The sequence below is a fragment of the Branchiostoma floridae genome, chromosome 9 (assembly GCF_000003815.2).
Source record: "Branchiostoma floridae strain S238N-H82 chromosome 9, Bfl_VNyyK, whole genome shotgun sequence".
Lineage (NCBI taxonomy): Eukaryota > Metazoa > Chordata > Leptocardii > Amphioxiformes > Branchiostomatidae > Branchiostoma > Branchiostoma floridae.
In genome coordinates this window covers 24,645,132-24,672,439 of record NC_049987.1, presented here as the reverse complement: position 1 = coordinate 24,672,439, position 27,308 = coordinate 24,645,132, and the positions used below count along the sequence as shown (strand labels likewise).

At 40.9% G+C, this 27,308-nt stretch overlaps 1 protein-coding gene across 1 annotated transcript in view; it reads right to left on the bottom strand.

The window, feature by feature from the left end:
• The window catches only part of LOC118422378 (dystrophin-like), a 102,740-nt gene that overhangs the window by 45,315 nt on the left and 30,117 nt on the right, over positions 1-27,308 (bottom strand). Inside the window, exon 3 of the mRNA XM_035829898.1 lies at positions 22,547-22,608. Within this exon, the coding sequence (XP_035685791.1) occupies positions 22,547-22,608 (62 nt within the window). The remainder of the gene's footprint in view (positions 1-22,546; positions 22,609-27,308) is intronic.

Below are 27,308 nucleotides of genomic sequence, written 5' to 3'. Positions count from 1 at the left end.
GTAATCGGTCCTCAAATGCATCAACAAATGTGGGCAAACACGGCACTTAACCACGACAAACACCAACAGTACCAGCCATACATCACTTTTCAATAACTGACGTGACGTCACGAGCTCCGAATCAAAGACAGGGATCGAAATGCCACCAGCATATGCAGGTTAGTGCAGGTAAAATTTATGATGTCTACCTGCACCAAACCTACACTGGTCCATGTACTGGGTTTTAGACATAAATGTCCTATGATGTAGGTGCATATGGATTGTTATTAGCTGCATTGACTGTTAACAGCTATAAGCTATAAAAGAAAAAATAGCAATTATGGTTCCTCAACAATTTCAGTATGATCCATAATACTCCCTAAATTCATGGTGGTAATGCAGGTAAAATTTGTCTGGTGCAGGTAATTTTCAATGCACCAGTGCAGGTATGGAGAAAAAAGTATTTCGAGCCCTAAGTCACAAACCCTGAATCAAACAGTACCGCAGCAGCTAGGACTAGAAATGTCGAGTATCGACACTTGGTAAGTGTAAATATGCCTGTAGGCGTAGGAGGGCGCCATGGGTAAATTTGACTAATGTTTCTCAGCGCTGTGCAACTGTCCCCCACACATGGCCCATCAAATAAAACTTTCAACTGTTCCCCACACCCTTTTTCTACTAGAGAATGTGAACACTCTCAGGCACCTTTCCTTCCTTCACTTTTCTTAACATTATTGCTTTATTATTTCATGTGCAAAATAAACGAACTTACAAAACAAACATTTGACAGATCGCTCTACGAATTTCAGACTAAAAGACCAATTTTCATTTACGTTTTGTATCTTTTTTTTATACTTTTCAATGTTGCATCACATTTCAAGTATGAAATAAAGGAACATACAATTCCAGGTTTGTTACTGTATAGTCTCTCAGCATTTGTTGTCTAGCAGAAAGGGGGAACCAAAGCCCAACTTTTTACAAAAAAGAATGTCATAAATTCCTAGCAATGAAATACTTAGGAATCAAGGCAGAATGTTTGTTGCTAAATTCAGCTGGAATTCTCCAATACGAGACTGTAATTTCTATTACAATGGTTGTTGTGGGCTGAACATCAATATCTTAATCATATAATCAATGCCCTAAGACCAGGCCAAAATTGATAAAGCAATAAAACGTAGCAGTATGACTGTTGTCGAAAACTTTCCACTTGTAACACTACTACAGTACTGTCAGTCTAAACAGATTATGACTCCACGCAAAAAAAAAAAAATCACAGGTCTTAGTAGCAAGTGTGCAGATGTTGACACACTGCCAGCACCAAATCCATAGGTGTTTTTGGCACCAATAGACAGATTAGCCGTGAGGCTCGGTGGGCGTCACTCCACCGTCATGGGGGCAGGGGCATGGTGAGTATCGAACTCAGGACCTACTGATTCTGATTCCAATGCTCTAGCCGTTGCGCCACACAGACACCCCGCAAAGAAACTACACGCAAAGGAACTACACTAAAAGCAAAACTTACAATCACATATAAACCAAATATACGACCAAACAAACTTCTGTGCTTTTTTTACAAACATTTTACAACTTTGAACATATTACTTTGTGTTCCCTAAGTAATAGCTGACTGTGTTCACAGCCTGCAAATATATCTTCTCCTTTACGAATTACAGTCGTAACAAATACTGTATAAGAGTACATGTTAAAAGGGATTTATTCATGCCGTAGTTAGAAATTGGAGCATTCACAGTGATTCTAAGTTTGCGGTTGAAACTGCTGTGCAGGATTTTACTGTAACAATGAAATGTTCGCTGTGGTTTTATGTTCGGGATAGAGAGTTCACAATGAAAAATGCGAACATAAAACAACTACTTATATTTCCCCTCTTACAGTGAGTAATGTCACCAGTATTGACTCACTTTATAGACACACTGCATAATCGATACTAAACCTACATATGTCCAACAGTACAGGAAACAGTCATAGCAAGCTGAGCAATCAGAGACGCACTTTTATCGACAGAACTGCCACGTTATATCGTACCTGTTGCCAGCATGTGTACTCAACACGAAAATCAATCAAAGGCGAGAGGCTTTATGGTTCATCGTTCCTTCGGGGAGACCGACTGAACCGTATCCGCATTGATTGACTCCAGAATCTGATACACTTGTCTGGGATTGGCAATTAACAGTAAACATGACATAAATGCAAACTCAAGCAGTTCACACTAGGAGAAACTTTCACAACTGTGCTCTTGCCCACAGTGCTACCATGAAAATGCATATTTTGCTTTGTTTCAAAAATGCATTGGTAACACATTACTAGAAAAGAGTCAGAGGGCGTGCAAAGCAGGATGTATGAGTGATACTAAGACACACTTGTCTGGGATTGGGATTAACAGTTAACATGACATAAATGCAAACTCAAGCAGTTCACACACTCAGAGACTTCACCAACTTTTGCCTACGGTGCCACCAACAGAGCGTAGATTATACGGCTTCCTTCCTAAAATGCACTGATAACATATTGTCTTCTAGATCTAGTTCTACAGAACTGGAAAAGAGTTGCAATGTCAAAAGGGAATGCAAAGCATGAGCCCTGACTGTGTATGAGGGAGCTTAAGAAGTTAGCATCAAACCTTAGTCTGTGTAACAAAAACTCCGCTGTCCAGGGCTGTAACTGGCCCCTCCTAGGGGGCCGGCAGATGTTTGGCGGGCTGCTATAAGCGAGATTTAATCAGGCTACGTCAAACCTCTGCATGTAAAAGAACCCAGCACACGCAGCAAGAAGGGAAATTGTGACACAGTGTGCTTGCCTAAAAGTAAAAAGCGAGCCATAAAGAAGCCACATTTCACTACCACTGGCTACTTGAAAACGGATCATGATTCACCTTAATTCATGATGACTACTGTATTAGGGACTGCCATACTTTCCTCTTAAGCAAGGAAGGGGGGCTGTTTCAATAAGACATGTACAATTTACCAATGTACAAATCACAACAGCACTCTCTAATAGTCTTCTTCAATTTTTACACAACAATCCTCAAATTTTCAAAATGAGCCAAAAAGCCTAAAAAATACCAAACATCTCAATACATGACTATTTTTAGGTCAAGTAGATATTATTGACCAAAACTCCAGACAAATAAGGAAAAAGATTCGCTTATCTTTTAACAAACACAAAGGTCCTCACTTGTCTAGACACACTTATCGGCAAGTAAACAAAACGGAGAGGATCAAATGCTTATCAGATATGACGATCTTGATACTATCCAAAAAGGTCATCATACTGCTGTCAAACATTAAAAAGTACTACAAACATTACATGCACCGAGAACTAATGCCATGAAGAAAAACTTCATATATTTAATAGATCCATATCCACATGGAATAATTTGCACTGTAAATAACTGTATGTATCTGTATGTGTTACGTTACGTCATGTGCGTACATTTATATATGTCCAGGAAGACAAGCAAATTGTACAATATTTTTTATATTACTGCTAATGGACAAATCGGCCTCTCAAAGCCTCTCTCAAACCAGGGTCCAGGGTTGATGTAACTGATGATGGCCACAAAATAGTAAAAAAAAAAGTAAAAATAAAGGAAATCCCATAGCCTTTTTGAGGCTGTATGGGCAGTGGATTGTTATCTACTGTGTCCAGGTACGATATTGGAAGGTGGAGCCCATCCCTCTCCTTCCACTGCCTTTTACCTCCCCAACCTAACAACTGACGTCAGGTACCCATTTTTACACCTGGATGGAGAGAGGAAAGTTGTGTTTAGTGCCTTTCCAAAGGACACAGCGTCTATCCAGAAATCGAAACTAAGATGTCTCGACTTAGAGTCCACTCACCTAGCAACAAACAAAAACAAGTACTTAGTGCAGGTTAAGTGCAGGTAGACACCTTAAAACACCTGTTTGACAACAGCAGGTGGTATTTCGAGCCCTGGATATGGAATACGTGACAAATCTAAGCACAAAATCTACATGGACTGAAGTAAAACTCAATAAAAGGTCATGTTGACGCTGTTGTCAAACATTTCTAAGTGCCTCCAACACTACCCAGGCCGGGAAAAGTCAACTGCTTCCTGCAGACGTGTTGTACGTGATCTCTGGAGGCGGTTTCCATGACAACCACTTAAGAGGACTGTAACAACCTGCCATTTCAGGTTACATAAGCCAACAATTGACCAACCAACATAGATGTGAGTTAAGTATGGTAATCCAAAAGGGTTTCTAGGGTGAATCCGTATAGTAGACTGTAGAGTAGAATAATATTTTGTTTGGCGGATTTAGATTTTACACTGCATTCAGTTGAGTCCTTCCAATAACAAATGGTGCATCGGGCGGTACCCATCTCTGCTTCAGTAGCCCTTGGGCCACACAACTTTTGTGCAATCACTACAGCAGGGGGCTTGGTCCACTGGTAGTGGTCTTTGTGTTCAACTAAAATACTCTTTCCCAAATGCTGAGTGCTAAGCAGAGAAAGCAGCATGTACCATTTTTACAGTCTTCAGTTTGACTCAGCAAGGGATCGAACTCACAACCTACTGGCCGACTGTAAGACAAACTCTCTACCCACTTGCCCATTGCACTGGACCCACTTAACGGAAATGATCAATTCGTTACTGGGCCCCAGTGATTGAGCGAAACTAGGCGCTCCCATTTTCGCAGATTGGGCTGACGCTGTCCCTCATGGTGACCTATTGACCCAATCAGACCTTGCACTAAGAACAGGCATTTTACACATATGTCCTCCAGGGTTCTAGCTAGTGCATTTTAGTGTAGTGGGCCACTACGCTATAATTTGCAACCACTATGCTAAAACTAAAGGGCTACTATGATAATTCTCAACTAGTGTAGTCGTGCTTCGCTATCATTTGCTTGTTCAACAATGTCTCATCAATGTCTAAACAATGAAGAATGATGATATGCCACTCAAAACTGACCAAAAAATCCTTTAAATTACATGTGATGTTAACAGAGTGCCAACTTTTAACTCTACATTTTCAAAATCTCACAATGGACGGGCCAAGACCCCCCTTCCACACCAATCTCCTGATTGGTCACTTCCCTACCATGCCATTCCCAAAACCCTAGAATGAAATCCTGGCTAGCACCCTGATGTCCTCGCTGTAGCAATATACGGGGCTAGGGTTTTGTCTGAGCATTGATTTGCCAATAGTGGGACAAGCCATCTGAGTACATAGTCAGAATCAATACATCCTGACAAAACAAATAAATCCGTAATCCCTGTGCCACTTGGAGTTTAGACTGGGACAATTTAAGCTGGGGTAAGGCTGGGCTAGGAAGATCAGTTGCCACGGAAACCAGTTCTTGAAAGAGTCCAGGTCCATCTTAATGCTGGTTTTGACCCATTTCTGGAGTCAGGCCAGAAAAACCTTTCCTACCAGGGTCTGAGGTTGGTTCCTGGAAAGGCTTGATATGTATGTACATGTAGCTTACCACTAACAAGAGTCTGTATGGGGGTTCCCCACAGCACATTACATTGAATTCAGAAGGACCCCTGATGTATTACGAGTCTTGTAAACCATAGACTGAAGTACACATACATGTCGGACGTCCTGCATTTCGTCACAGGACCAGTATGGCTCCCATATCTATCTATTCATGACTGTAGTCTTCTTTTACTACTTTGTGTAATATGAATTTTTTTTATTCCTCGTATAACAAGACTTGTTTTCTTCAAGATAGATTTCTGTAGCTGCTTGTTTTCTTTAAGCTAGATTTTGCACATGTTTGAAGTATGTCTGAAATGCGCAATTCAGCATCTTCTGCTGTGCAGAAGACATGCAATGTATTTCTGTGTTCACCGACTGAATCTATCAACATTTGTACATTGGATATGGCACTGACTGGATAGAGAAGCTATAATGGCAAGTGGCAAGCCTTGACTCCCCAGACCACATGGTTTTTATCAAACTTGCACATTTGCAGCCTGAAGAAGCCTGCTTCCCATCAGAACTGCCCTCTGTTGACACAGAGCTCTGGAATTTTGACATTTTCCTACAGAACTTTGGACCCAGTGAGACATATATCTTACCACATGTCAAATCTTCATCAGATAACTTAACCAAACCTCTTCATTAAAATAACAAGGGCCATAAGAGTCTAGTATTCCTACTATCAGGAAAAGACACTAAACCTTGACCTTCCAATCCTACCCAAACAGAACCAGGTACCTGTCATAATTCTGGTCTTGACAGAAGAGAAACAGCAAACAGAAAATTTTCGGCGAGGAATTCGTGTTGAGTCAAGAATATTTCTGATACAATTAAGGAGTTGGACACATGATGGGATAGGTATGTTGGGTGGGGTGTACAATGAAGTGGTTCAGGTGAAAATTTAGTTTGGGATATTTTGTTTTCACCATAACAAAGAAGCAAGAGGAAACAAGTTCACTTTCTAGACTAGCTTTACAATGTTTACATGTATCTGTAAAACTGTTTTATTGTTGTGCCCTGTACTTAACTTAGTGGGCATATAAATCTTCAATAAAAGTCTTAATTCACTCATTCATTCATTCACTCACTCACTCACTCATTCATTCATTAAAAAATAAAACATAGATCATGAACTGGTAAAAAAAACTGCATGCTTCAACAACAAGGTGTTTTTTATGTACCATTTGTCACTCTTTTAGAAGTTAACAAAATGTTTGGAAAATGGAAATAATAAATACCATTTCCTAGCACAACACAACGATTCCAGGAAGGCCCAGAAAGAATGCTGACCATCCTGTGATATTGTTTTTATGTGGGTGGGTCCCACACCCTGCACTGTTGGTCAACAGTAGTAATTATCTAAATAGACTCTAGTTCGTTTGTGAACACCCACAGACAACAGCGAATACATCCTGCCTGGTGTCAGCTTTCAACTCCACATTGCTGACATTTTCGGGGAATAAGGCACGATCTACACACAGTTTTTCCCGATATCGGCGAGCCTACAACCTCTCGCCGACAGCTTTTTTTCATCGTCTAGATGGAAGTACTATATCGCCATTACGATATCGGGAAAATTTCTCCCGAAAGGTCTGGACCATTCGTACGAATACTACGATACCTTACCGATAGCTTAGCAGGGGTCCCCGACAGCTTCGCGCGCGTGTAGATGCTTCCCGACTTCGGGAAGGCTCATTAACATATAACGCCATGTGGAAAATCGCGCTATATGTTTATGACTGCAAGCGCCATGGGTGTCCGGCCCCCTACGTTCTAGATCCCTCCCGACATCTCCACAGATATCGGTAAAAACTGTGTGTAGATTGGGCCTAAAATGAAGGCAACATTATACTACACTCAACACAGTAAATCACAGCAATGCACAGAAAATCCCATTATGTAAGTCTTGACATTTTCGCAGACCAGAGGTTTTGCGTTCAAGGTTATTGCTGTTACAGCTTTACCTAGTGTTTTATTATACAGTAAGTGACTATAGTGCTATTGCAAAGTCAAGAAAAACACTGTGTACGTTTTCTCCTTATCACAAAATCAAATCACTGCCAACTGTCCCAAAACCAAATATGAATAAATTGCTGTGGCTTAACTCTAAACAGTAAACAGTTCCATAAATGTACTCATCTCTGCAAAGCAATCAAATTGCAATCATCAACCCAACACTGTAGAAAGGTTAACCTAGCCAACTTGAACTTGAACTTCTCACCTTTTAGTGACTAGAACAACTCCACCTTCTCTTGATCCTACAAGACCTCAGCTCAGGTACTCAGGATAAAGATGTCTACACCAGGAATTAACAAAGATTGGAAGAACCGAGCTTAGCAACCAACCTCTGCAAGACCGGCTCTCCCCTGTCTCTACCCTGTCCCTATCAGTCTGACCTTCTGCCCCCTCTATGTAAATAGGATACTCCCACACACCCCTACAAGTGCCATGGGGCAGTCCAAAAATAACAGAACTGCTTTCTCACCCCTCAGCCTAGGTACCATCCTCTTTAGCAAGCGAAAAGGTTGAGCCAGCGGTTACTGCAAAAGATGGTACCTAGACTATTCACACCTCTTACCCCTACTAAAACTTGGGCATACCCTTAAATCCCCGCAAGTGTAATGGGACAGTCCACAAATAACAGGATTGCTTGGACACCTCTGACCTCTATTAAACTTGGGTACACCCTGACCTCCCCACAAGTACGATGGGATAGTCCAAAAATAACAGAATCTTTGGGCCTCACCTCCCCACAAGTGTGATGGGACGGTCCACAATTTACAAGATTGCTTGGACCTGTCTGACCTCAGCTAAAAACTGATTTTCTTGCTGCAGTCACTTTATCCTAATCAGATTTCTCCAACATACACGCTTTTTGTTACACCTCTACTTAACTTACAACACCAAATTGGATCCAAAAGGCTACCTCAGTAGCAAATACAGTTATCTGTTTATTAATTAACAGATTAGTTTCTTGGTAAATCAGTTAATTTATGTATTTATTCAGTCGATAGATATGATTTACTTAGTTAATGTCCTTTCAAAGGAGTGAGAGAGGACTTTTTTCAAACCTTTCCTATGTATGAATATGTTTAAAAGCACAGCATACTAAAGAACCCAACACACTTGCCAAAGCTATCCCTGAAATAATAGACTACTAAAACTCCATAATAGAAGATATCGCAAACATATCCCTTTAGAATACATCATATGTGTGATGTACAAAAAAGACTTTTTCCCCCTCACAGAGCGTTCGCTGCTTGTTCTCACTCTGTCCAATGGCTGTGAAGAATTCGGCCACTCCAAGGGTCATGACCCCATGACAGCTATGTCAGTGGTCGAGTGGGGACCAACATGTTCACAAACACAAGCCAGAATGGGGGGCACTTCTTCTTGGTGACCTGCAGCCTAAACTTTACCATCCATCCATCTCTGAAGACTTCAAAGGATATACAACGTACTGCAAGGGATTAGGGTACAATGACTGCCCTCTGCTTTATTATCTAGGAAAAGTAAAGATACGTTGATGGAGGTTAGACATCCAGGTGGTAAGACACGTCAAATAGCAGTTACTCAAGCAACTGGTTATGATTTCTATCAATCATTTTGGAAACAGTCAGACGTCTAAAATCCGGGAACTCTGGTACCCATTTTTACACCTGGGTATGAAGTGCCTTTCCCAAGGACACAACATCCAGCCAGGAACACCAGGAATCAAACCCACGAGCATTCAACCTCTGTCCGCTAACTAGATGTCTGTTACATGGACATTTAATCCTACATGCCCTTATATTAGGCAGAGAGTATTAGACAGTTATCTACGGCAAACTTTAAAAGACAGCACATTATCTGCAATTATCTGTAGTCTGTGCAATGCCGGATGTTGGGTGGGCTGCTATAAGCAAGATTTAGTCAGGCTGCAACGACCTGTTGCTGTTGTTGTTCTTTTCCAAACTTAGACATAACAATGTGCATGAGAGTCAATACTTATGTGTAGTTCAAACATGGCACGTCACAGACTGCTACCTTGGAATGGGTAGATGAACCAATACTAGCATTCCTACGTGTTCTAGTTGATACAAGAACAGAGTAGTGTCAAACTAGTCAAGTTTGTAAATTTTTCCTTCAAGTATCACCCTTTTAAAAAGCCAACCCACCATTACATTCACAATGATCAGGGCTCGAAATACTGGGTGCATGTGCACCCATGTGCACCCAAAATTGGAGGGTGCACCCAAATATGAATGTAAAGATATCAAAGTATACTACTAGTATACAACATATTCTTGACATCTAAGTGTTAGAAAGATAATAAAATGTCTGTCATGGTACTTGTTTAAGAATTTAATAGCTTGTAACTAAGTTCTATTATTAGGTTATTACTTAGACTTAAGTGGTGCACCCAAAGACTTTTTGGTCCACCCAATTATTTAAGCTGGGTGCACCAGTGCACCTAATCCCAAAAATGAATTTCAAGCCCTGATGATACATTTACAAACTGAAGTTTGTCCCTTTAAAAGCCTTGTTCCACATTCCCACACAAAGTCCACTTCAAAAGACCAGCGAGGCTTGGGACCAAGCCAAGTCTGGCCCACTGGGCTCACTTTGTTTAGATGTTCCAGGCATGCTTAGCCTCCGACATTGTGATCAGACAACACGGCTTTTATCCTTCAGTTCAACTTGACACAATTGTTTGCTTACATTTGAGTTCCCAGTCAGGTAGAGAGAGTCTGCTAAATGTGTTCTAACTTTCCCACCATGGGTAATTACTGTGATGTGCCTGGCATGCTTGAAGATATGTCTCGAAAATTTTTTTATTTCTCGAAAATCTGTCAAACACACAACCCTACACTCTCATAAATTGTAGTAACATTGCCAGAAGAGGGATAATCTTACAACATAACAGTCAGTCTTAAGAAACACATTAGACTACAGATTTCTTGTCTGTGCTGAACCCCTGTGACCCTTTTAAGAAAAAAAATGTGACAACTTGAGGACCGACTGTCACAGAAACATTCGGCAAAGTGGCAGCAGCGTTGGCACAGTCGCCCTCGGCTGCACCTGGAGCCGTGACATCATAGATGACATCACAAGTCGCTCAAGACCTGTTTGTGCGTCCCGGTCGCTCCGACGCTCTCTCTGCCAAAAGTCGCAGTTAAACAGACGTCAGAACGCGGAGTTTACTAAACAGTTTGCTGCCCTTTCCCAGCCCGGCTGCCTTTGCTCCCCCCTAACCCCCTGTATACATGACAACATGTACCCTTGACCCTTCACTGTTTATCCTGCATACACTAGAGCGGGAACAAGCTTCGGGTTACCTCGCTATAGACAGGGAATTTGGGGAGGTAGAAACTGCAATGGTTTACCTTTTCTTCGCTCTGTCAGAAGAAAAAATGGCAGTCTAACTAGGCCAAAGATACTAAAGTAGTAGTCCAGCTACAGTACCAAGGTCGGCCACCAGGAGGCCCAAAATCAAACCTGACACAAGCTTCAGTTTACCTTGCTATAGACCTGGAATTTGGGGAGGTAGAATTGAGATCAAAGTCTAACTAGGCCAAAGATATCAAAACAAGAAGTTCAGCTGCAGTACCAAGGTCATCCACAAGGAGGCCCAAAACGAAACCTGACCGCCAGGTCAAAAACACCAACACACGTACAAAATATCATCACAATCGCTCAAAACATTCTTAAGATATAGCACCAGAAATAAAAGAAACACTCATGCCCTGTAGAACTACACTCCATTTTCATGGAGGTAACAAGTATCTAGGGAAAAAGTCCCCAAGTCTCAAAGTTTCTTGAAATAGAATGAAACAATTACCTACAGTTACTCCATATGACAAAGCCCTGGAAAATATTGCATGCACAGCGTTCTAGTCATGGTAGTAGAGCTGACATCCAGGTCAGCCTCAAAAGCATCAACTGAGTTGCCATGGTTGAACTTGACCCAAACCCTCTCCCCATCTTTCCTGGACTGTCCCCCTAAGTAACTACCAATGGGGACGAACTGTCAGTGAGCTACATTTCCTGATTGGGTAAACCATAACCTCAAAAAGCAAGGCCACAACTATCTAATTCGCTGGTTCTCGGATTCTTTAAAATGGATTCATGATTGTCATTGATTTCATGTCACGAAGTCCAGATTTTTTTTTTACAGAGGTAGTAAAATGCTTTCTGTCCCAACAAGCAAATTTCCGTCTGGGGACTGAGGCGCAGGTCCTACAGACTGCCCTGGTCAAAGTTGAGCTTGTGTGTATCTCAAATACAAGTAACTATTGCAAGGCTATGTCCACATCCAGTGCTAGGGGGGTTGTCAGTTCAGCCTCAGGCCACACCAATTTAATTTCTTGGTTCACGGATTTTTTCATAAAAAATATGGAGCGAGAGGGCGAAATAAAGATAAAAATAAAAATTGTAAAATGGTTGGGGTAAAGGTAACGGCTAATCCAAAACATAAAGAAAACAAGTTTTCAGCTTGAAAAAAGTACAAAAACACTATTTTTGTACAGTAACAGCACCTCTACCCACACTTTAAGGAGCTTATGATATAAAGGCCAATTTGCTACACCAGAAAGTTGGTGAATGGTTTCAATAATGGTGAAAATTTGCTGAGTGGTAATTTTTATTTTTATTTTTTTCCAAAAAAACAGGAGCGAGCGAATCCGTGAACCAAGGAATTAAATCGGTGTGGCCTCAGACAGAGAGACAATATTTTGGCGTGTGTGTGGGAGTGAACAGAGACAAGCCCTGTTGTTCAATGTTTGTTCAATGGTGAACTTCGATAAAGGCTTTCACCTATCAAGCAAGGGGATTAAATTAGGTCGGGGTCCCACAAAGAATTAATATTGATGGGGAAAAGATATCTACTTCTAGACTAATTCCAAAAACATCCTTCCACAATTGAAGACTGTTATGTTTTAAAGTTTCGCACAGGAAATGTTAAAGCGTCGTGTGTAAGGTTTTCAAAGTCTCTTGGAGCCAAAACTGATCGAAGATAGCATCTCGAACCGGAAACTCAGAATATAAAGGCATGTTTGCTCTGTTGTCACCCGGTCCTTTGGTCTATTTTAGTTGGGATTACGACGCCTTTCTCCCCCTGACAGATAGATTTCCACGTGACTAGAAGAGGTAAGTGCCTTTTCTTACGATAAGTATTGATTGGCTTAAACCAAGGAGGTTATCTGGACTTGCTTCGACTCAGTCTCTCTCCCTCTTTAACTAATGGACCAAAGGGAAGCCATCGAGACTAATTTGGAGAGATAGAACTTCAGGAACAAATGTTCTAGTTCTTGTTTTCCTTACTTGAAGGAGGGAGGCAAACAGTAGGTGGTGGTTGATAGAGAGCATAGATTTTGAGGTATGACATATTGTAATTTATGTGTCTGGGTTTGTGAAAGGAATAGTTATACATCAGGGCTCGAAAGACTTTTTTCTGCATACCTGCACTGGTGCAGGTAACATTGGAAATTACCTGCACCGGACAAATTTTACCTGCACCACTCTGAATTTATGAAGTATGGATCATACTAAAAACTGTTCAGAAACCATTGCTATTATTTCTTATTATATTTTTCATATGTGGTACCAGTCAATGCAGCTTATAACAATTCATATACACCTACATCATAGGACATTTATGAATAAAACCCAGTACATGGACCAGTGCAGGTTAGGTGCAGGTAGACACCAGAAATACCTGCAAAACTTCAATGTTACCTGCACTAACCTGCATATGCAGGTCTTATTTCAAGCCCTGGAATGGATGCATGATGTAAGACTAAGAGTAGATAGAGTGGGAGAGATGTTGTGTCTGAAGATAAGGTGCTTATGTTAGGCCAAACTAAGTTACTTCCTTTGCTCTCAGATATTTTGAGGTATAAGTTCTCTTAGGGATACCATAAAAATGTAAATGTGGGTTTGAGAGGAAAACTGAGTGGACAAAGCTATAGATTTATCACTCAAACTCATCAACATATTCATAAAATGACAGATTAACAATCATGGAATTGACCAAAACATGGATCCAAAATAGTGAGAACGTAAAAAAAATTAAAGCCAGATACACACAAGCTCAACTTTGACCCAAACCTTTAACAGGTAGACACACCTTCTTTAACTAGCTTATGAATGATTTAACCAATGAGTGTCCACACTGTATTCTACCTGTTTCAAAGTCGAATAAAGTCAAAGTTAATTTAGATGGTAACTCACATTCACAACATAGCTGCGGTACAAGAGTGATCACACAAACTTTCCAACATGGCAAAAGTAAACAGTCGTTCCAAGCTGACCCACTTGTAATGTAAAAGAAACCTATTATTCCAGTTCCCCCCACCAGACAACCACATTCCTAAGATATCACCACACAGGGCAAACAAGAGTAAAAGGAAGTCAGCAGCTAGTCAAGGGCTATTCAGCCATCTCCACTGTTGTCAAGAGCTGGATTTTCTACGGCACTTGATTTTATTCGGGCCCCTCGAGAATCGGTGCGCTACTCTAGCCGAGTCCTGGCAACAGCATGGGCACTTCTGTGAGGCCAAACCAGCCACATAGGTGGGCAGAAAAGTGATCCTTTGTTGTGGTTCAACACACAGGTGAACTCTTCCAACCTTCAGGACAATGGTGGAATTGGCCTAGTGCCCGATAACACAGCTACAACCAACTGAAAGCCATGGTGTTTTCAACCTTCTCGGTGCTCTAAATACTTTTTTCAGCCAGGTCGCCAAGGCAGTAACTCGAGTCAACACAACAGCCAGGTTGTGCAATCAAAATTTCAGGTTGCTCCACCTTCAAGTTATTACTTTCTTCAAATAAGCTACTTATACATTATCTTTTCTTCCAGTTACGAGAAAGCAGCTACAAGTAAATACAACCAACTGAAGCAAATGCCATATTAGAACTTTCTAGTCAGACCTTTCTCTCTTTTCTGTCCCACTAATTGTTTGGGAGCCAATGCCCTTAAGTTTTGTTGTTAAATCTGTCAATTTCATCTCAGAAATATACATTTTCATTAACCTGGAAGTGTAGGTATTTAGGATAGAAAAGGTTGATTTTTTTCTGTGAGAAGACAATTTCTTCCCATGACGGAGTTATGGGTCCTGGAAACAGCCTTCTTTCTGGTTTAACATGACTAAAGATGCCACAATCAAGCCTTATAACACTTGTTGTGAAACCATGTTTATTTAGACGCAGCATTCTTTCAGCACTATAAATAGGAGTGACAGAAACGCATCGCCCTCTCTTTGGCACGTCAGTCCCGCCCATGTGGAAAACCGTGCGCAAACACCGCATACAGTCTCACTTGGGGACACACACTGGCATTTCTTTGAACAAAGGTGCGATGATGTTAATCGGTAAACGATAGCTGACACCGACAAACATTGACATTGACCTGTGCCTAGCGCCGGGGTGTCAAGTTCGGGGGAACAATCCGCAGGCTACAAATTCGATACGTTGAGTTTTATGGGAACGAAAAGACCCTGAGATTTAAGTGACAGGTAGTCCTATGTTTTCTAACAAGGTGGCATGCAGAGGACTACGTGTGGCTGTTGTAGCAGGGTCTCCACAAGGCAAACAGGGTCGAAATGATTGAGAGCACAGAAAACATATTGGGTGGATGCAAAACTGCCTTTAGAGGTTACTTCCTCTCCTCAGAGCTGGAATTAAAACTTCTATAGCTATCTGCAAGAATAAAACATCTCCTTCATCTAAATGTCAAGAATATACTTTGTGCTAGTGTACATTAGTACTTTTACACACATAACCTAAAAAATACCTAGGTGTACCTGTGCACAAAAATCAGGTGCACAGCTCCAAGTTTCGGTGCTCAAAAGTGCATAATTATGTACCCAGTGTTTCAAGCTCTGATGCTTAGCAAAGACATGCCATCCTCACTAAGGATATATTTCAATCCATGGGTGTGGCAAGGTGGAACCATATACAGTCAAAACGCCCGCATTTTGCTCGCGGAGAAATTTTAATCCAGGTGCATTCAAACAGTGATAAACAGAGAAACATCACTCCATGTCCAGCCTCTGTCTCCCATTGAAAACTCACTCAAGCAGTCATCAACAATCCTGGATACCTGGGATCCGCCTGTAGTTGGGTTTCCTGTAGTTATTCATACCTGTAGAAGAACTTCTCATTGCTTTACATAACAGGTTCTCATATTTCAGAAACTGTCAGAAAATCTTGTTGGCAAACGTTTGACATCCAGGTAATAAAAAAAGTTACTGGATAGCTTTTGTAAATAGTCCAACGTTTAAAAGATAGTCCGTCTGTGCATATAGTCCATCTCTTTACAATTTCATGTTACTTATCGTAGTTTCTGTACTTTTCTGTGTCTTTTTGGACCTGAAACATTGCATTGAGAAAGAAAAAGGACCCGAGACTGCTAGATGAAAGGAAATAATCTATCTTTGATGCACCAAATTGTTTCTTTCTCACAATGTTCATCATACATACGAACTTCACCATTCCATCTGTATTAACTTAACTTTCTACCTCATTGTAAGGTTCATCTACTTCTAGTGCAGCCAAATTAGCTTCAAATGAAGAACAGACGGCAATATCAAGCAAGATCCGAGTTTTACAACTTCAATCTAATATCCGCACATTTTCAATTTTGAGACAACAGGAACATATAAGTAAAAACAGACATTTGTAGTAAAAGTCTCTCTCCTCTACCTTTATTTACGCCCAAACTTTACCCCAGAAAGGAAGAAATGCCGACCACCAAAGGATGCTCAGGAGAAATTTACAAGGGTTTTGTACTCTTTTGGAATAAATCTTTGGCCGAAAGGTCACAGAAAGGCCCATGCCTTTGTGTTAAGTTCAATCACCCTAACAGTGTATTTTTCATTGAAAGACAATTAATCTCTATAAACTGGATAAGATTTGGAGACTACTTACGAACTTTTCAAGTGACATCCATCACTCTTCTTCATGTGTTTCCATCACTGTAACAGTATGAGACTACAGTGCTATCACAACCTTTAAACCAAAGCAAAACATCCATTTGAAAACAAATGTGTTCACAGCTATCTCCTTGTACAATTATTCCCAACTTCTTACTTCATTGCCTTGAGGTGGTCTACTCTAATGACCTTGCTTTGAACAATCGTAGAAAGAATGCAATTAACCCCGAACCCTGAAGCTTTGAAAGAACTTTAAAATGTCCTTGTTACTAAAATTTGCCCCAAATGAGCAGCACTTTTTGAAAGGATCTCAAGTACAAGTACAAGGCAAGTCTGGGTGGTCGCCACACTCGGTCAGAGTTGTCCCCCTGTGGTTGGAGGTTACAGGAATAGGATTGCCCTTGCCCTTGACCTTGGTACACCCCCCTCCCAAAAACCCACACAATACCCTGAACTCCGAACTTCCGCTCCGGTGGAGGTAAGGCCAAAAGAAAAAAATGCTGTGTTTTCTGTCTCCCTACCTACCCTAGGAAAATCTGCCGACCCCAGCCATTTTTTGGGGTGGGCAGTGGAGTTTCCAGTTAGGATTTTTATTCAGCCTGCTTCCTATTCAAATAAAACAAACTGCTTGTCCAATCTAGTGAATGATAAATGTATCCACATATTCGTAACCATTATGTACAAAATTAAAGTTTGACATTGAAAATTTCCCCTTGCACTTCAGTATTGATTTGGTAAACTGTACGGTATTGCTAGAGTTTTGGTTAAGGTAGAAAAAAAATTAATTTAAAAAAGATAATCCTACCTACCGACCCTATTTTTTTCAGGACTGAAACAGGAAACACAACATTTTTTTTCCCTAGGCCTTAGGCTTTAACACACTGTCTACTTGTGAGGGCAATGAAGACAGATGGCCAGGGCGCCACCTCTTCCCTACTTCTGGTGAAGGCTAGAAATGGGGACAGAATTTGAATCTGGCATTTACATCTCCGGCAAGACGAAAATGAAGCAAAGCACATACCTTCTGTTGGGGTCGTTGGAAACAGTATTAGCTTGTTCTATAGTACAGTGCTAAACTTTCTTCAAACACAAACTGACTGGTATGAACCGATCAATTTTTTAATGACAACTGTCGTCTTCTTCAGGACCAATACTCATCCCGTCAAGAACAGAAGCCACAGGAGAAAAGTTAGTTGGCATTTACTGTTTTTGAAATTTTAGACCCGACATTTCTTCAATATGTGTTTGGCCCTTTTATACTATATCATTAGAAGGGAAACAGTAGCCAACCAATAGGGATATTATGATTGTGATCTAAAATTAAGGATAAAATACACCAAACAAAATGATATCTACATTGAAACAAAGCCTCCCCACAAGAGTTCTGGCTCCAAGATTCCTATCTTCAAGGAGATGCTTTCCTTTCCTTTCATCAATTCCAACTACAAAGTTTTCATTCTTTCCAACAGCACAAGACACAAGCACTCCCTTCAAGGTCATGTTTGAATAGTTGGATGCAGATACGGGTAAAGTTACTATCAATTAAAAAGCCCCCCCTGTGTGAGGGAATCTTGAATTCCCGATTAAATCCTGCGAAGTCTAGACGCCAGCCCTAGAGTTTCTGCAAGGCAAACGTTACCCAAGCTCACAACAATTGTTTCAGTCACCAACCAAAAGTGGATTATTCTAGACATAGACACAACAGCGGCAACTGGAGAAATTGTGGGTCCTCACGATAACAACTTAGGACAGAGGTTGTCTATCTCAAAAGCAGGGCTGTCTCCAGCTTTGAATTTTTTTCTTTTTATCCCAAATTCATTGTATTGTTTGAGAGCCCATGTTCTTGATTTTCGTGGTAAAATCTAACATTTTAAACCTACGAAAATACATTTTCATTTATTTCATGTCATGAGGTTATGATCTTTTGACAGATGGGATAAAATTTTTGTCCGTCCAAACAATCAAAACAATAAAGCACACAAACTAACCGGCGTTCCAGCGAGAATTGTGTTCACCTCACACCTATGAAATGCTTGAGGTGAAACAACAAAGTGACACAATTCCTAAGAAAGCTCATGTTTAAATCATAGCGTTCCTCGATAGCTCACCTTATTCCTCTATTGGCTATAGCATTCCCAAGTTGTATAGATTGGTTGCTGATAATGTGCACTAGTAAACATTATGGCAATATGCCCCGGTAACCAAGGGTGTCAACAATTTAGCCATGGATGTTCTTCTGAAACCGCATTGTAGGGGATTCGGATAATATTGACATCTCTCTTCATGTGCACTTTGGGTAGTCATAAAATTTACTCACGCTTCTTAACTCTCGAGATACAAATCGTCTACACAGGTAACTGGTCACCTGTAACTACTCTTCAGAAGAAGATAAGCACGGGAATGTCCGGAGGTAAACGTTGCTCTACGATACTTAAAATTCCCTCCGCGGTGCATACCGTTGTCCAGTGCCTGTGTCCTGGGAGCAAAGCTCTCTCAAATACCTGGAGAAGACTAACTTTAAAATCACTGGCATACCTCTAAGATAGTTTGTAGTCAGCAGAAGCAAATAGTTATGTTTTTTCTATGCAAAGTCAACTTGAAAGACAAGGAATCTGGAAGGGCTAGACAAGATGCGACTAGCTTGAAGAGGAAGATAGTGGTAGGAATGCTGGTATGTCGTCTTGTGTCAACGTTGTAAAAAATCCGTAAGGTACGCCAGCATGTGTAAGACAGGGAGGAAGGTAAACTGTACTCAGGTGGTGGGTACTTATGTCTGCCGATAAAAAAACAAGACAGTGTGTCAACTGGAGTTATTGTCTCTTGTCACGTTATTGTTATACCAGGCTCATAGAGTCATTTTGAGACGGAATGGATTGGAGTTTGTAGAGGGTGAAGGTAATTTTGTTGCAGTTGGTATGGCAACAGTTTCCATGGCAATAGAACATGATAACAAAGTTATCTTCTCAATAGAGCTGTCTCTATGACCCATCCAAGGCAGCACCCATCTCTATTCTAAAGCCCTTGGGCCACACAACTTTGTGGAACAAAGTACGACTAAATGTGAACAACATTTCTAGGGCTTGAAATGTGATATGTGATTCTTTAAGTCGATCTGGTATCATTTCAAATTGCCAATATGCGAAAATTTGCTTCATATTTTGACATCCAAGTCTATCAATAATATAATCCACAGAGCAACTGTTGCTGCTATCCTATCAAATCTGGGTGCTGACAGATTCCATAACAAACAACACAAACCACAAGCTACTGTAAATGCCTTTAACTTTGTCTTGATTTTATCTCACAGTAAGGCGAAAATGGAGTGTTTGCTGTGGTTGCGATCTTGCAATGTTACAGCAATGGAAAAGACGGTTATATACTCATGGTGGGCAGTTGTGAAAAGCATGAACAAATTTTCTGAATCACTTTTTTGGTCACTTCTTTTCCCAAAACCTATAAAGCTACCTCCGGGCCACCCATGTTTATCCCTCCACTGCAGTGATACAAGCCAAACAGAGACCCACTTAATTCTCAGGTACAAATGCAATAAAGATCATGTGTACAAAACAGGTTTGATAGCTGTGTGCATTGTTTCTGATGCTATCCATCGGAAATCAAATCTTCCACAAGAGTGCTTGTTTGAATCTATCAATTTGTCTTGTCTAATTCAATTAGAGACTTGGATATCAAAGAATGGTTCGATTCAGTTTCAGATCTGCTTGCTTATTTTGGTTGTCCTAAATTAGAAACTAAATATTTTCCATCCCACCCACATAGAGGTATTGGCACTTTACAGAAAGGATTAGTGATACCTACATATTCTACCTCTGGCTTTCTTAGTTGTTTTTTCCATTGCCTACTCATTATATAGCCACCATAACCAAATTAGATCTATGTTTGTGTACAAAATGTTAGGAAGGCCAATTATCAGTTTTGAATGAAACTATTTGAAGCAAATCAAAATCTAAGTTGTTTCTTTTCCTTCTACAGATCCTGATGCGTTTATCCATCTCAATAATACACAACAAAGTGCTGGCACAGGGAAAAGGCTAAGAATAGAAAATTGTTTATGGCAAGACTGCCTCCGTGCAAACACTGTTTACAAACCATCCAACTAACCCGAGCAATGGTTAGTCCACTGGCACTAATTTGACCAGGAACCCTCTAAGTCTAACTCTAAACCATTTGTTCATTCATTCGTTCAGACCTTCTTTCAACCTCCTTGTTCAGACATAGCCTGATTAAATCTTGCTTATAGCAGCCCGCCAAACATCCAGTTACAGCCCTGGACAGCGGAGTTTGTGTTACACAGACATAGGGCAGCAGTTTCCTTACTGTTTTTGCACCATTACACTATGACAATGACAATGATGTTTATTGCATGTTCATGCCCCAATGGGGCTAAATGCATTAAGTTTGATATAAAGTTAATAACAACAAATAAACAATGAAATATCCTAATTATAACTATTTTCTACAAGCTTCACCCCTCCTCTTAAAACATGAGTAAACGAACTAACAGAGAGGGGTTGCAAGCCCTTCCCCTAGAACGTGCTCAAGTCAAGGCACCCCATTTTACATCCCTTCCAAAAGAGAGGTACAACCCCAACCAAAATGTCCTTTCCAGGATTGGGACCTGGGCCTCCCGGTGACGATGTAATTTGTATCCATGTTACTAGTACAGTAGAAGCCGCTTAATTGCACGGCCTATTTGCCAGTGAATTCCGTGCAATTATCCGGATGGTGCAATAATGCGAAGCTATCTAGCTGGAACTCACCGGTTTGGGATTTTGGGATTCCGTGCAGTTAACAGAAGTGTGCGTTAATCCGTTGTGCAATTAACTGGCTTCTATTGTATATTTTATCTGACCCTTACTTCCCTCATGACCTCAATGAAAAGCCATTTGAGCTTCAAAAGAATAAATAAAAGTTCAAACAAACAAACTTTGAAGCTGCTACCATTTGAGCTACAGTGACCCTCCAAATCAGAGGAAATAAATGAGTTGTATTTGTAATTTGACACCTGAAACACCTGGGTAATTATCACCTTAATCACCCACCACATGTACCTATTATTCCCCGCAGGAAATGTAAACCTTGTCTGAATTGTTCCCAAAGCTGTCCGGGCAATCCGAGACCCCCTCCCTCCGGAACCTCAATGCTTGGTTACCTACTTACCTCGCCCTGCGATTATTTCTCCTTCCCTACACTCCAGGAGTTGCTTACAAACTTACAATGATTGCTAAGAGAACATTGGCCTTCTGCTGTTACAATCTCCACATCCGGTACATAAAATTCCACTCTAAATCGAAGAATTGAGCACCTTGGTTGCTCTACATTATTTCTCCTTCCCTACTTCCCAGGAGCTGCTTACAAACTTACAATGATTGCTAAGAGAGATCGGCCTTCTGCTGTTACAATCTCGACATTCAGTACTTAAAATACCACTCTAAATCGAAGAATTGAGCGCCTTGGTTGCTCTACATTATTTCTCCTTCCCTACTTCCCAGGAGTTGCTTACAAACTTACAATGATTGCTAAGAGAAATCGGCCTTCTGTTGTTACCCTCTCCACATCCGGTACATGAAATTCCACTCTGAATCAAAGATTTAGGCGCCTCAACGGCGCCAAAATAGGGTTCTAGCCAGGATTTTATTTTAGCATAATGGTATTTGCAAGGTATCAAGCAACACTTTGGTATTCAAAGGGTACCAATGGTAGACCGAACTGTTTTTGTTTTTTTACCACATGCGATTATAAGGATTCTATGTCAGTTTGGAGGGTTATAACAATATTTTATCATTATGACACAAATAAAAGCAATTTTGACAACAATTATAATAGTCCTAAATTTAGTGTGGTGGTCTCCAATAATAAAGTGATGGCCCTTCATGCTAAAATACAGTGTTACTAGCAAGAACCCTGCTAAGGCTAGCGTCACAATTTCAAACCGGGGCCCGGCTGGGCTGTTTGTGGAAACAAGTATACGTAAAAATGTACACAAATAACGCCCATGACTATCATCTTTACATCATGTGTAGTTTGGTGTCTTTTATATCATACTTTTCGTTCTCAAAAGCTGCCCAGGAGGGTCCCAGTTTGGAAATGTGACGTAGGCTGAAGTCGAAGAGGTAAGTTCCTCGACGGTGGAGCAAGTTTGGTACATGGTAAGACCACCCACCTTAGAAAGCTGGCTGTTGATCCACTTTGCGAAGGTTTTCTTCTGGACGTCCTCTCGTTCGTCTGCAGAAGGGAGAGAGAAGAGAAGAAACGTTAATGAAGGTTAGACATCCAGGTGAACAATATTCAAATACAATTCAATCAATCATTCAATCTATCAATGACCTTTAATTAAACTGCAATGGCCCTGTCGGCCTTAGCCGCTAATCTCAGAGGTCCAGTAGAGGGGAGGGGTCACGGGAAAAAAATAAATCAATCTCTACAACTGGATAAAAACGGAGATTTACTTCCGGACATTTTCGAGTGATATCCATCACTCTTCTTCAGCGTCACTAGAACGGACCGGCAGAAACAATTCAAAGGAAAATCCTGGGTTAACAAACCATACAAACCGTAAATATTAACAGATTAATAATATTCAAATACAATTCAATCTCTACAACTGGATATAAACGGAGATTTACTTCCGGACGTTTCGAGTGACATCCATCACTCTTCTTCAGCGTCACTAGTAGAATGAACTGGCAGAAGAACAATTCAAAGGAAAATCCAGGGTTAACAAACCGTACAAATCCGCGCAGCTGTTTAATTTACTGTAAACACAGAGCCATAACACTGCAAGGGGCTAATCCAAAGCAAACTTGCCCTTGTGTCTGGCCTGTTCCCCATGTGCCAGACTGCACTATTCTTTTTCATATGCATATCATTATCAACTACATCAGGGCTAAATGCTAACACTTTACATCCAACACTGGAATTAACACTGTAGGGATTTACTTTCTCTTGTACTGTTCCGTACATAGTAGACAGTAGATAGTACACTGATGTGTTACCCTTCATATCATTATCAACTACATCAGGGCTAAATAGAAAAATGCTAACACTTTACTTCCAACACTGAAATTAACACTAATAGGGACTCACCCCTCTAAATTTTCCTTGTTCACAGAATGAATGACCATTCCATCTCCAGCAGTATTTACAGGAGTTAGAAGGGTCATTCATTCTGTGAACAAGGAAAATCTAGAGGTAAGTCCCCATAAGTCAAATTTTGTCCGCCCCAACAAGCATTAGGGAAAGGGTCCTGGAGACAGTGCCAAACCACATTGACACATTGAATCACAGATAGCGTAGAAAAGTACAGTCTAATAAAATGTCTTTGTAAGACATCTTTTGGTGTCAGCGCAAGAAAGAAGGCTCTTAGTCTTACTCTATCTTCATATCAACCACATCAAACAACATTCATACATTTTATCTGCTAACCAGAAAAAGTCTGTAGTCTGATGCCTTGTTGATAATATTGACTTATTTGTTATTTTATGAACAACGTTTCACACTTATGAATAATTGAAACATCAAGATAACAAGGTGTATTTTGTGGTTATTTCTTTGCATGTGAATTAACCCTCTGTCTCATAGATGACAGCAATTCAGACATGATACGGTACATCAACCATTGTAAGTTGTATAACTAGAAGCCCCTTCCTCAGTTCCAGTATTGCGCATCCACAAGACCTAGTATACAAACAGAATCCTAGTATTATGATCACTATATTAACCATGTAAGGTCTGCAGTAATTGCAGTGACAGATGGAAAGGAAACACTCGGCATTGACAGCTAAAACAGTCTTGTTTTCCGGAGCCAATTTTGTTGCTAAGACACAGCTAAGGAGAGCAAGAAATAACGCGGGACGGGTTTCAGACATGACCATGGTTTTCAGACATGACCGTGGTTTATGTTTCAGCGGGTTGAAAGTCAAGCCAGTCTGCGGCCACAGTGTCTCTTTGTGTACTACAGTGTCAAGCTAAATATTTGTCACATAGTCGAGACTTGGACAAACAAGTTCTATTACTTACTTCTATGCATGTAGCTGGACACATGTGAGATCTATGTTAGCGGGGGCAAGGGATCGTATCTCCATCCCCCCCCCCCCTTTCAAGCTGATGATATATAACTCTCATAATTCCACCAGGTGCCATAATACCACCATGTTTACTACAGAGGCCTTCTCAAGATTTTCTTGAAAAATCAAAATATCCGAAGTGTATATACCTCAGGATTACTTATGCTGCAATGGCACATCTCTTTGAATCACTTGAAATTCATGTAATTTTTCTCATATGGCGGTATATAAACCATTAAAATTATAAGTGTTGATGTTAACCTCCGTCCCTCCTATAAACTTTTAAGACAGACGTTCAATGTCTACTCTTACCAGTGCCAAGACACTTGACCGATAAACAAATTTCTGTCTCCTAACTATCCTACCATATGTATCTTCTGCCCTTTAACCCAAAGTCCATAACAAGACACGGGAGGTTCACAGATAGCAGAAAACAACATCCAGGGCACCAGACCTGTTTATAAACCTCCCACCTCCTAATGGTAACAGACTCTGGTCCTTGTATCCCTTTTTAGCTCTCCCCTGAAATAAATTCACCAGAGAAATCAACAAAGTTGTGGTCTCCATTGATAAATGTGTTTGGAAGCTTTCTGATAAGACTGTACTTCTAATTGTGACAGGTCCTATTCCAAAGATCTAAGAGTAGATAGTAGAGAGTAGAGCATTTACCAGTTATGGTCTCTGTTTAGAAATGTTTTTAGAAGCTTTCTGCACAGTGTACTTGGACAGGCTGTATACCTTAGCCTAAAGGCCATAGTAACAACGAATTTCAGAATCTTACGATGGATTCCATTTGATAAAACAACTCAAAGAAACATGCCTAACTGACAAACCTCAGGGCAAAATTGTTCAAAGTGTAGCAGAAGGGAGCCAAAGGAAAGCAAGACTTCCATACAATAATAACAACTGTTTCTGATTTCAGAATCTTCCAAATGATTCCCAATACGAAAACATTAAAAAAAGTCCAAAAGACAAACCTATGGTCAGGAGTGGCCTAAGTCTAGTAGTAGATCCCTAAAACCTAGTAAAGGAACACTGGTAGTCAAGGGAAAGCCAGACTTGCATACAATAACGGTAGCAAAATCAGTTTCTGATTTCAATACCTTCCAAATGATTCCCTATACGAAAACATAAAAACAAGTCCAAAAGACAAACCTTTGGTCTGGAACAGCCTAAGTCTAGCAGTAGATCCCTAAAGCAATGCCAGCAGCCAAGCAATAAGAAAGCTTGGAAAGCGGTGCTCCAAACAAAAAGGGCACCATATGGCTACCATCCACACACACCTTCCAGGGTAGTTGCAGTTGCTGGAAAACTGAAACCCAACAGCCCGGCTGCCTTTAGATATCGCAAGAGCTCTCTAACAAGCAAAATTAGGCAGCACAGCCTACTCTGTAACACTCTAGCTTCTACCTCCTGCACATACTAATGTTGGAAATAACAGGGAGAGACTTTGACAGTGGGAACCCCTCCAAGTGACTTATGTAGGTCAGTGAATGAAACGCTCAGCCAGACTGGCAGGCCACTGGCTATGCAAATCAGACGTCGTCTGTGATAAAGTTACGCCGCAATCAATGAAACCAGCACTGCTTCAAAGTTTCCTGGACCAGACAAAACAGTAACTGGAGGAAAAGTGACAACAATGAGTAAGAAGAAGGAGGGGTACAACTACGCCCCCGATTCGGGACAGCTATGAAGGACCTGACATTCCTTGGGCCACCATTGTGTAAACTTTGGGAGGCAGACTACCTATCCACATGTGCAACACATTCCTCCACACAAGAGGTAACCCCGAAAACCTGCCCAACATTCCAACATACACACACAGGGAGCTGACAGGGGAGACGACACACAAAAGTACCTGTTTTTCTCACAAATCGGCCGGGCTGTTGCCATCCACGCCTGTGCCTCCGCTGTCACAGAAAGGCCAGTGTTTATATCGGCAAGGAATTCCAACAATGCTAGCCTCACTGTGCACTTCCCTTCACAAAATTTACATTGGCCCCGAACCATGAATAAACCCTCAGTGTGTTCCTCTGCCCTACTTTGGAACAAACCATTTCAACATAAAAAGAAACAACTAATGCAGCTTAGAAAAACCAAACCAACTTCATCCTAATACTTACAAAGACAATTTATCATCATACACAATTCCTGACAAAAATACCATCGACAAAAGTGATATACACGAACAAATCTTCTAGGACTGACTCCCCCACATTGCAGTGGCATAGCCCACTACCATCAACAGTGAGAGGACTTCATTGAACACTGGCTGGAGTAGAGTACATCATCTAGTAAAAAATCTGAATGGAGGCGCCTAATTTATTATCCCACATTCATTCAGCTGTTTGGTCATGGCTGACAGGAGCTGAAAAGGGGGTCAAGCGACCTGATGACCCCCGACAAAAGATCTGATGACCCAGACAAAACGGTTCTATTGTTGTCCAATTTGTGGAGATTATCCCCCCCGCCCCTGGGGCATGAGAAGGTGCGTGACAAGCAGGTAGAGATAAAAAGATGCCACCCATATATACCTCTGTGAAAAGCGGGAATCCCTAACTCAATACAAAACCACAGATTTGGGCTCAGCAAGTTGTTTTTTTTACAGACTACGACCATAGAAAAGAGCAAGAAAAATTGGAGCTCAACACAAATCACAATTGAGTAGTTTTTAAGTAACAATTGAGGTGCTCAAAAATCTATATTTTCCTAGAACTATCATACAGTGGAACTCATTGCCACCAAATACTTTAGGACTAGGAGTATCTTCATTAGTTGGGGTGTTACCCACTGTGTCTAGGGCACAGTATTGGAAGGTGGAGCCCAACCCTCTCCTTCCACCACCTTTTAGTTTTACCT